General features: G+C 46.6%; 1 protein-coding gene across 1 annotated transcript; it reads left to right on the top strand.

The window, feature by feature from the left end:
• The first annotated feature begins 316 nt into the window (after window positions 1-316).
• On the top strand, window positions 317-1715 carry LOC142491191 (odorant receptor 131-2-like). Its single transcript, XM_075593465.1, has one exon. It carries the CDS (start codon window positions 353-355, stop codon window positions 1280-1282), a length of 930 nt encoding a protein of 309 aa, XP_075449580.1. The 5' UTR covers window positions 317-352; the 3' UTR covers window positions 1283-1715.
• The last annotated feature ends 9478 nt before the right edge of the window (window positions 1716-11193 follow it).

Genomic DNA, 11193 nt, shown 5'->3' with positions numbered 1-11193 from the left:
ATATGGGGTATACATCTCCTGTCCAGCTCTTCTCATTATCCCAAAAAGCATAAAATGGTAAGAAAAGGACATTTTATTGCCCTTTATAATGTGACTGTCTGTACAAATCAGATTAGTCCTTTTCATTGAGGACTAATTTCCGCTGTCTTCGCTTTTTAATTATTTACTGCAAGTACAGTATGGATTTTGTTTTTAAAATGAAAGACTGAGCAATAAAAAAAATAAGATGTTGCAACACGTTCACGCTTTTGGAATAGATTTAGAGTTCTACGCTGATCATAATCTTATTTTTGTTTGTTTTTTGTTACAAGTTTGAAAACCTCAAGAAAACCCAGCCGCAGTCAATCAGCAAATGGCGAACTCTACGGCTCTGCACAGCAATATCACCCAAGTGTCCGTCGATAGCAACAAGAACATTGAGAGTGTGAGGATGGCTTATCTAATCTTGTTGGTCCTCTGCTTCTGCATCTTCTTGTACTTCCTTACAATTATACTCTGTGTCTACTTTACCACAGCTCATATTCGAGAGAACACTCGCTATGTCCTTTTTGTCTATATGCTCATTAATGACACACTGTATCTCGTCCTGGGCTTTTTTCTGGTGGTGTTTAACATATACGTGATAAACCTCCCTATGGCATTATGCATTGTCTTAGTGATTCTATCCTTAACTTCCTTTATGGCCACCCCCTATTACCTGGCAGTTATGGCTCTTGAACGCTATGTAGCCATTTGCTACCCGCTAAGACATGCACAGCTTTGCACCCCACAGAGATCTCATGCTGCCATTGCAATCATATGGGCAGTGGGATTCAGCCCTTGTGTTGCTGATTTCATTGCCCTGAGCTCCTCAGTTGAGACAAAGTATTTCTCTCTCAGTGGGATTTGTGGTCGGGCAATGTTGATAAAGACCCCAGTGCAAAATAACATGCGATACATCACCATCATCTTCAGCTTTACCATGGTGGGACTGATAATCGTGTACACGTACATCAGGATCATGCTGATTGCACGGAAGCTTAGTTCAAACAAATCATCTGCTTTCAAGGCTGGGAAAACAATTATACTCCACGCTTTCCAGCTCCTGTTATGCATGTCCGCTTTCACATCTCATTTTACAGAGACATACCTCAAAGATTATTTTGCTTTTTTTCCTATAACCAACTTCCTCCTATTGATGTGTCTGCCTCGGTTTCTCAGTCCTTTCATTTATGGGATTAGGGACGAAGTGTTGCGCAAATATATAATAAAGTGGCACTCTTTTGCAATCACTTTAGGATAGAACCACCGAAGACCTTACAGTGTACAATGTCAAGAGCATGTGACACGCTTGACTTTTAGTACACATGCTTCAATAGACATGAAGAAGAAACCATGCATAGAATACACCTATAAAAAAAAATCTCTTGCTGATTGTCAAGTACGACACACCTATGAGCACGTGATGTTGACTATCGCAAAAGTCCCTCAAATGAACAATATCTCACCTAAATTCGTCCCAATATACCATCTGTCACAAACAGCACACAAGTGAGCACGTCACTTAGATATGCAACCAGGGTTAATACACACGTCTATCCACTCCCACCAACCGAGAATATATGTAAACTATGTAATTAATATATCTATTACACAAAGACAGAATGACTAGTCGCTCACCTAGTAGTACATGGAGATAAAAACCTCGGTGCTTAGGGAATATGGTACAAATAAACTTGGACAAGTGACTAGAAGAGGTCACTAAAAGCCCTAATAACAGCACTCAAAGTCACCATACATAGGTCAATATATGGTGGGAATGGGTTATATGTGTAATCACTAGGACCAAAAACGGAGGTATATAAACCTCCAGCCACAAGACTACAGACAGCAATTAAAACCAAAAATAATAAAGTTTTATTAAATAAATGACCGACGCAACTTAACAACTATGGGGAACATATAAATACACACACTGGATCTAAAATCCTCACGGACCGAACGGTGGTGGGCTAATTAGTGGGACAGGCTCATGTGTAAATACACATATCTGGAGGAGATACACTATAGTGTGGAAGGTAAGTAGACTACACAGTAGGGTCTATAAATACAATGCTAAACACATACAGGTGACTTGCTAAACATCATGCTGCGGGTATATTGCGCAACATAAAGCGCTGCTGGAGATATTAGTACCACTACCCCGTATGTGGATGAAAACAGCGTATAACGTAATCGGCGGGGGTGCAGCAAGACGGCATATATTCATAAAGAAGAACACCTAATGTAATGTGCTCTCGTTGCTGGACAAGGCAGCTCAAATCAGCTATCACTTATCTCATTGAGTCCAGGCAGCTATCGCCTGTGGAAAACAGCTTGTCGCTGTGTCTGTGTAGATACTACCTTCACTGCCTGTCCCTGCCCACACAGACCGTTTTTCCTGGTGTGCGTCAAGCGTCTGACGTCACCATAACCCGACGTACGTTTCACCCTGAAGAAGCGTGCCTAGCACGTGAAACGTACGTCCGTTTTTGGTCCTAGTGATTACACTTATAACCGATTCCCACCATATATTGACCTATGTATGGTGACTTTAAGTGCTGTTATTAGGGCTTTTAGTGACCTCTTCTAGTCACTTGTCCAAGTGTTTATTTTTAATTAATATATCTGCCAGAGTCTCAGGTCCCTGAATATTATAGAAAAAAAACTATGCAGTTAACACAAAACAATCTGTTGTAGCAAAATGTGTCTAAAAATGTAAATACTCTCTCCAGAGCATGCAACAGTTCATTTACTGTAGCCCCAAAGCAATACTTATTAAATAATTGTTTAATATATGTAGCATAGCTCCGTCCGCTAATTATTTTCTTGGGCCCTTCCAGTGTAAGTCCTGTTAGGTGCAGGGACTGGATGGGTTTATTCCTTCAGAAAGGCCTTGTGTGCTTTTGCAGTCTTAGATACATTTGATGTAACTAAGGCCGGTCCTAGCAACAGCCAGAGAGTGTCAGCCTGAGGGGTGGATACCATTTGGGTCACATACAGGATGTGATGACCTGTCAGTATCCAGATCTTTCTTGTTAGGGGGCAGCGTTACAATCACACCAAAGGGTATAAATACTGGCACTCTCACAAAAGTGGGTGTCTCTTTCCTCCCCCTGTGCAGTGAGTAACAGCGACCCTGGGTTTCACAAGGAGGCCTCAGGAGGAGCACCATGCAGAAGGTCTGGTGTGGGACTCCAGCCCTACCAGTAGGGGAAGCAAGGAAAGATATGTACCTGCTGTAATATCCTGAGCATGCAATAAACACCATTGTTCCATCTATGAGAGTTATTCACTGTCTAAGAACAAAGAAAGGTGCCAGTATGGACGCTGTAGCCACAAATAAGGTACCCTGTAAACCCTGTCCTGTTCTCCCCACAACACTGCGGAGCACTCAGCCCTCTTGTTATCTCACAGGTACGCACCACCACATACACAGGCGGCACACTTTATTTGAGTACGACTCATTCCGCAAGCCGGGATATGTCCCGGCTTGTGAGCCGCACTCCCTCAGCGTGCCGCGCATCACCGATGCGCGGTCACGCGTCATCGGGTGCCTGTGCCGCCTGTACGCGTGCCCAGGGCTCCCCGAGGGAGCCCTGGTGTCGCGCGGATGTGAGGACGGCGGCGGGACGTTCCGGGGGACCCGGTGAGGAGAGGGGGAAGCCCCGATCGGCGGGCCTCTCCTCCGAGGCTTCGGCGCGTGCCCGGCACCCTCCGGCGCGCGCCAGGTTACTGCTGCGGCCGAGAACAGGCAAATGCTCGAATAAACTCGGCCGCAGCAGTAATATGGAGTAGCAGACCAAATCTCACTTAGGGTGGGGATCCAAGGGCTTCATATATATATATAAAAATACAATGCTTCAGATTACAGAAAAAGGTCATTACAAGAACATACAGTGTGGCAGGACGGCCTCGCAATGGGGTCAGTAAGACACTACACATGTTGGGAAACGTTAAACTATAGTGGTTTATTAGCCACAGCAAAAATAAAGTACGGGTGCACTGTCCCTTTAAAAAACTCCTTTCAAGAAATTAAAGCCTATTCCCGTTTAGGGAAACTAACTCACTTCTTGAGCCCTTACTAACAGGTCAGCCAGCTAATCTGGTTATGCCCAAAACATATGCTACTCAAAGTATCACCAATAAGTATCATAATAAAGTCTTATCTGTAATGCAGCTCCAACAGCAAACAGGAACACGGTTCCGGGGAGCAGGCTGAATCCAGCTCGCAGCTATCTTTATCCTGGGTTGGGGTCCCAGCTGGTCCCAGCAGCATAGCTCCTCGCAGGACTGGGGGACCAGAGCAACAGCTAGGGCTTCCTAACCGGGAGAATTCTTTCCACCCTCCTGGGGAAAAAACAAGCTCTCCTTGTGTGTGAGTCACTTCCTGCTTTTAAACCTGCAGTCTCTCAGGCCTCCTGCTTAATTAGGCTGCATGTGTATGCTGATCTCCAACTGTAGGTTAACTGGTTTAGTGCTGGAAAGTACACACATCCTCCATTCCAGCTTACTGAGTCAGTGACTCTGTCACATATCCCTCCCCCAAGCGAAATATTGTCCTGTGTAGCTGCCCGTGCACCATTCCCGTGCACCAGCATCTTTGTCCAAAATGTCCGACGTCGGCCCTTCCCTCCCCCCTTTTTTTTTCTTGCCTTCCAATTTAGGCATTTTCTTTTTGGGGTAATTACCAGGCCATCTGGGCCTGAAGACTGGTACCTCACTATCTCCTTGTGTTGTGCCAGTTTAAGATTACTGCTCCGCTTTTGTTGTGTCACTTCTTGCAAAGGTTCCTGAGCATCCTGCTGTCTATTAGCGCTCTCTGCCAGGACTCTACGCCACGTTGTGACCTTGATCTGCAAATCCTGAAGATGCATCGTTCTCTTGTGGTCAGAGTCTCCCCTTACCCTGTAGAAGAGCCTTGACCTCGGTCAGCTCATTGCGTACAGTTGCCAGTGATTGTTTGGCCTTCTCTTGTGAAGACAGCAACTCTGTTTTAGTGGTGATGGCTTTTGGACCTTTCTTCATCAGTGTACCTTCAGTGCTGGGTTCCACAATATTTATCTTTAGAACTTCAACTTGGTCGGGATTCTTATTAACCCGAAGTGCACCCCATGGCACCTCTCTTTTACCGTCAGCAGACTCATAGGCTTGGGCCTTTCTGTCTCGACTCTTTAACTTACTCTGTTGAGAGAGTCGCTGGACAATCTGTGCGGTCTTTCGCCTCTTATGATCACGGGCACACTTCCATATCATTCGAGAATGTCCCTTCACAGTGACTGCCCTCATGGCAAGGAATACACTTTGTGTCCCCTGAGCACTATAGTATGATTGGATTCTTACCGTGCTAGTGCATCGCAATTTGGCCTTCGCATTCCGTGCCTTGTGGAAAGTAGACTGCAGTACTGCAACGTTATCACGGTCATGCTTCCTGGTGCGTCTCCCTTGCTTTATCTTTACCGCCACCTTTTCCTTGGACTGCTTCAGTGATCCAAAAGTCTGTCTTGGGGTTGTAAGCTTTTCCCCCAGCTTCATCTGAGAAACCATCATCTGAGGTCCTGCTGGGCAGCAGTAGAGTCCAACATAGCGTCCCGCTCAGTCTTCAAAGCCTCGAGCTCCTTGCCTAGGTCACACTTTTGTTTCTCCGCCATCTTTTGGCCAGCACACTCAGACTCCAGGTCCTTCCTCTGGTCTTGAAGCAGTCCTTCTGCCTTTCTTCTATTACTCAGTGCGGCTGTTAGTTCATCTTCGTTAGAATTGAGTCGCAATTCTACATCTCCTAGCAGACTCAGAGCAAGGCTTAAATCTGTCTCTGTTTCTTTATACTGGACCTGCAGCTGCTGGTGCTGGTGCTCCTCCCGGACCTTGTCCAGCTCCAGCTGTAGCCGGGCCCCCTCATTGGTCGTGTAGTCCAGCCGCTTGTGGACATCAGTCATCCCGGTTTCATGGTGCAATGTCAGGCAGGCCACCTGACGGACAGAATCCGCCTCCCTCTTGGCGTGCTGCATCTCGCGCTCAGCCATCTGCATCTGCAACTCTTCAATCTGATGCTGCCAGTCCCCTCTCAAGGCCTTCACCTCTTCCCGGTGCTTACTCTGGGTTTGCATCAGCACCTCCTTCATCTTTTTGAGCTCTGCAGTTCTTGTTGCTAGGATCGCTGTTGCTTCTGTTTTCCAGGCCTCTTTCTCCTTGGTATACTGACTCATTCGGATGGCGCTGTCTCTCTGCTTCTCCAGCTCTTGCTTCAGTCTTTGGACCTTCTCATGTTCCCTCTCACACAGAGTCACCTGGATTCTAAGCTCCGCCTCCAGCGATGCTCTTGTGGCGCTCAACGTGACCTTCAGCTGCTCCAGAGCGAGGCATTCTTTTTCCAGCATTTTCTCTGGAGTGCAGCCTGTACTTCTAATTTGTCTTGTGCCAATTGCATCTTCACTTTCTGTGCTTGGTGAAGCTTTTCAGTCCCATCACTGACCTGACCAGTCAGGTTTAAAACCTCTTCCTTCAGGTTTATATTCTCCATTTTCACAGTCTCTATATCCCTTAAGACCATCTCATTGGCTTTCTTCAAAGTACCCAGCTCTGTAGTTAGCCAGTGGCCCTCCTGGCATGAGAGCTCCAGCTCTGTTTTGAGCGCGCAAGCTTCTTGGTGAGAAACTTCAAAGTCTTTGATGAAGTTTTGCACATCTCTCTGGGACATCTTATAGCATAGTCTCCAGTCAGGACTTGTTCTCTCTGATTCCATGGTAGCAATTGCGGTGTTGGCCTTATCCAAACTTGTCGTCAGCTCCTCCAACTCACTCCGTAACAGATGCTCTGTTTTCTTTAAAGCCTCATACTCAAGTATAGCTGGGAGTATACACCTCTGTACCTCGGCGTTCGCTTCTCGCTCCCTATTCAATTGCTCCTGCAAGACATCATAATCACGGTGGGCAGTTTGGAGTGCAGAAATTAAGGCCTCCTTGTCCTGGATCAAGGATTCAGCTTCCCTTTGCTCCTTCTTGTCCTTTGCCACCGTTCCTGTGACAATTCTGCCCATCACTCCGGTCTGCAGCACATCTCGGTGCCTTGCTGACGTCTGTTCTCCTGATATCGCAGGCTCAAGTGGCTCGGTCACTTCCTCTGTGATTTGAGACATATTTTTCTTCCTCTTTCTCTTTGCTTTATTAGCTACAGAGACATCAGTGGTACTGGGCACACACACACTGGTATCAGCTTCCACATCTTGCTTGTACTCACAATGCGTTGCTTGCTTTTGCAGCTGTGGGAGACAATATTCATCATGTTGCTCCTGTTGCCACTGTTTATATTTGAGAATTTGGGGACACACCCCTTCCGTGTGTCCTGGTTCATGACAGACCCAGTATACTGAATCCTTTAGAAAGTCACCTTGTTTCCTTCTAGCCAGCATGGCTCCGAACTCCTGGTCACTGACTCCAAGGTTATGGGGTCCTGCGCTCTGGACACTGTTCACTTTTGCAGCTTTCATCTGCGGGTACGTCTCTCTTCTCGGGGCCACATATGCGTCGTCATCATAATCATCATATGGCCTGAAGGGACACTGTTTTGTATGGTTATGTACATTGCAAAACTGATACTTGACAGCGGCCATTTTAAAACCCCGTTTTTTTTGTTGTTTTTTTTTTCACAACCGACGAGGCAGACTTTGCACAACACACGTAAGTTTACAATATTTGAACCTTCTGGGTTCTTCTTAGGGCAACATCTTTGACAAAATTCATTTTTACTTTCTTTTATACCAGACAGGGCAAATTTTACACACAGCACTTGCTAGCTGCAAATTCACTCGCTTCAGCAAAAGGCATTAGCTTTACACAGCAATCCTTTCATACCCGAAGAGGCAAACTTTACACTCAGCACTTGCTAGCTGTAAATTCAATGCTTCAGCAAAATAACGCTTTATTTTTTTTTTCCGCTTGAGTTCAGTGTCTGAACACATCTTCATCTACTGACCCCCAGAGGCGTAGCATCCCACTTCTGACACCACCTGTGGCAGGACGGCCTTGCGGCGGGGTCAGTAAGACACTAGACACGTTGGGAAACGTTAAACTATAGTGGTTTATTAGCCACAGCAAAAATAAAGTATGGGTGCACTGTCCCTTTAAAAAAATACTTCCTAGAAATTAAAGTCTATTCCCGTTATGGAAACTAACTCACTTCTTGAGCCCTTACTAACAGGTCAGCCAGCTAATCTGGTTATGCCCAAAACATATACTACTCAAAGTATCACCAATAAGTATCATAATAAAGTCTTATCTGTAATGCAGCTCCAACAGCAAACAGGAACACGGTTCCGGGGAGCAGGCTGTATCCAGCTCGCAGCTATCTTTAGCTTTATCCTGGGTTGGGGTCCCAGCTGGTCCCAGCAGCATAGCTCCTCGCAGGACTGGGGGACCAGAGCAACAGCTAGGGCTTCCTTGCCGGGAGAATTCTTTCCACCCTCCTGGGGACAAAACAAGCTCTCCTTGTATGTTAGTCACTTCCTGCTTTTAAACCGGCAGTCTCTCAGGCCTCCTGCTTAATTAAGCTTCAGGTGTATGCTGATTTCCAACTGTAGGTTAACTGGTTTAGTGCTGGAAAGTACACACATCCTCCATTCCAGCTTACTGAGTCAGTGACTCTGTCACAACAGCTACAGTAAATGCAGAACAGTTACTTAAAATAACAGGAAAAAACAGAAATCGCTCTACATTTGTAGCCCCCTGTAAACAGCACAGCCTGTACCTATCTCCCTTTCACTGTGGTAAGTCCTGGTAAGATCAGGCACCAGTAATCATCATGGGTTTCCCTCCCCTTGATAGCCCTGCCCTGAGTGGAAGAGGCAGGTCTGGCCTCTGCTGTAGGCGTGAGCAAGAGGGGAGGTCCTGCTGACATCACAAAAGGTGGGGCTAGCCCTATATTTAGCAGCCAACTCCTGTAATTCAGGTTGGTTCCGTTCGGGCAGTCTGGAGTAAGAGTCTGCCGTATGATTGTCGGACTAGGAGAATACCGCGGCCTCAGCGGTGCAGCCGTGTCGGAGGAAATAGACTCCGCTACTTTGAGTAGAGCTGACAGAGTTATTTAGCTATCTGGTGGACCAATGCCCCTCACCCCCTGTCTGGGGTGATGGGGAGAATTCCAGCCCCACCGCGAGGATAACCTCGGGGGAGGACCGCAGGGTATTGAAGCCCCAGCCCAGACCATCCTGTCGGAGGAGAGACTTGGAGGGAAGGAGAGGAGGAAACATATGTGCGGGAGGAGAGCGGAGCGAATAGCAAGGCTTTGCTGTTGTCGTTGCGGCTGCTGTACGCCGCTGTACATTTGGAGTCGCTGCTCTGTCAATAAAAAGACTATCCTTTGTACTAAAGACTGTGTGTGAGTTTGGAAGTTATCACCCTGGGACCGCAAGGGTTCTTCTATACCGGTTCTGTCCCATATTCCTGGGAGTATAGAAGATGGAGGCGCTGCACCACTAAGAGATCATGGAGGCTACCACCCCAGAAGCCGGGCCCTGGCTCCCCAATACCATTGCGTGAAACTCAGGCCCTCCTATTCCTCACAGGTACGCACCACCATGACGCATGTTATCCGCCCTCATACACCCCAGACACCACCGTAGAGTCGGGGGATGGGGGAAGCAGGGTTACATTTGGAGGCGCTGCTGAGATATATGTCAGAACAGGGCCGGCTTACAGCAAAGCGGAACGGGATGAGTGAGAGGCACTCGCTGTGCAAGTGCTGGAGAAGGATGGGCGGAATTGCATATACCGAGGGTAGTCAGGGGAGCGTAGCCTCTCGCACAGTACGCCTTGGGCACCCTTAAGAGGTGGCGTAGGAAGGGTGATAAGTTAGAGCTGACCGAGTCCCTTAAGGCACGTAGTGTAAGGCAACTGGGGGGGTCAGCCTGTTAACTAGTCCAGGGACCATGGCCCAGGGCCTGCGCTATGTGTGGCCAAAAGTAGGAGACGCCCGTACCTAGAAAGAGGGGTACCTAGCTATCACCCACACCCACACACACCACAGAGCATTTGCAACGAAGACACCGAGTATAGTGCATAGAGGAGAGGAGTTCCGCTGAGCCTAGGGTACAGCCACCGCGAGTTAGTGAGCAACAGAATGCAGAGCACACAGTTGGAAGTCAGTAATCCGCCCTCATGCACCCCAGACACCACTGTAGAGTAGGGGGAGGGGGGAAGCAGGGTTACACAGTACATTACAATATGTTAGGGTTTTCCACCAGAGAGGTCACTGTCGTAAAAATATAAAAATTCACATTTTTGGTCTCAAACACACCTCTGTTGAATTCTGATTTTCATAATACCCTGCTAAGACTTATGTACTATTTTTTCCCCATTGAAACAACATAAGTCCACCCCTGTCGTAAGTCAGCTTCTAGGTTGACGGTTCTACGACTTAGAAAAATCTTGCTCTCAAAAGACGTTTAAAAAGTGCCTAGATATATAAACACACTCTTAAGTTCCATCTCTAACACTTAGACACACGTGAGTCATATCAGTAGATTCTGGCGATTATGACGGACATACAGTAACCAGAATTATGACCGTCTTGTATCTAAATTTGAGTGATAAATGGATATCTGTCCTTGGCACCTCTTACCGATGTAGTGCGTGCTACAGTTTGATTTGTCTTCTTGCAACGATCACAGATATGTAACTCTTATTATGCACATTAGATGACATTACAGGATATTCTCATTTTTAATAAAATCCTCCAAGTAAACAGTGTGTGTCGCCTCCTTTCTGTGATGTACAAGGGATGTTTCAGGAATGTTCGTTTCCATTGAAGCTGACAGCCCAGGTGTCTGGCAATCAATCATTGCCTTCTAAACTATGCAAATGTCCCTTTTAGTGATAGCCCTCCTGTTGCAGGGTCAATGCAACAACATGTGGGTTTCTGAATTGGCTTGTTTATTTAGCCAAAAAAATGTGGCATACAAAAATAATACAGCTTCTTCTCTGCAAAACAAACAAAACTGAAAGATCATTCCTGAGCAGGGATTTCCCCTTTTTCCAACAAGGACTGTTTAAAGTCCAAAGTATCAATATAGCAAACAGTTATTATAGGAAAGACAGCAAGTACATAATTTCATTGTTTCAGTGTGTTTCACTGGGTCAGACAGCCAGGCATGTGTGATCAGCCTGGGTTTTAAAGGCCCCT

Source organism: Ascaphus truei, chromosome 3 (genome assembly GCF_040206685.1).
Source record: "Ascaphus truei isolate aAscTru1 chromosome 3, aAscTru1.hap1, whole genome shotgun sequence".
NCBI lineage: Eukaryota > Metazoa > Chordata > Amphibia > Anura > Ascaphidae > Ascaphus > Ascaphus truei.
Note: the sequence above shows the minus strand (reverse complement) of the source record. Positions and strands in the feature narration are given on the sequence as shown.

Coding starts and splice junctions, on each gene's coding strand:
- LOC142491191 (XM_075593465.1), top strand. CDS start 353: ATGGCGAACTCTACGGCTCTGCACAGCAATATCACCCAAGTGTCCGTC.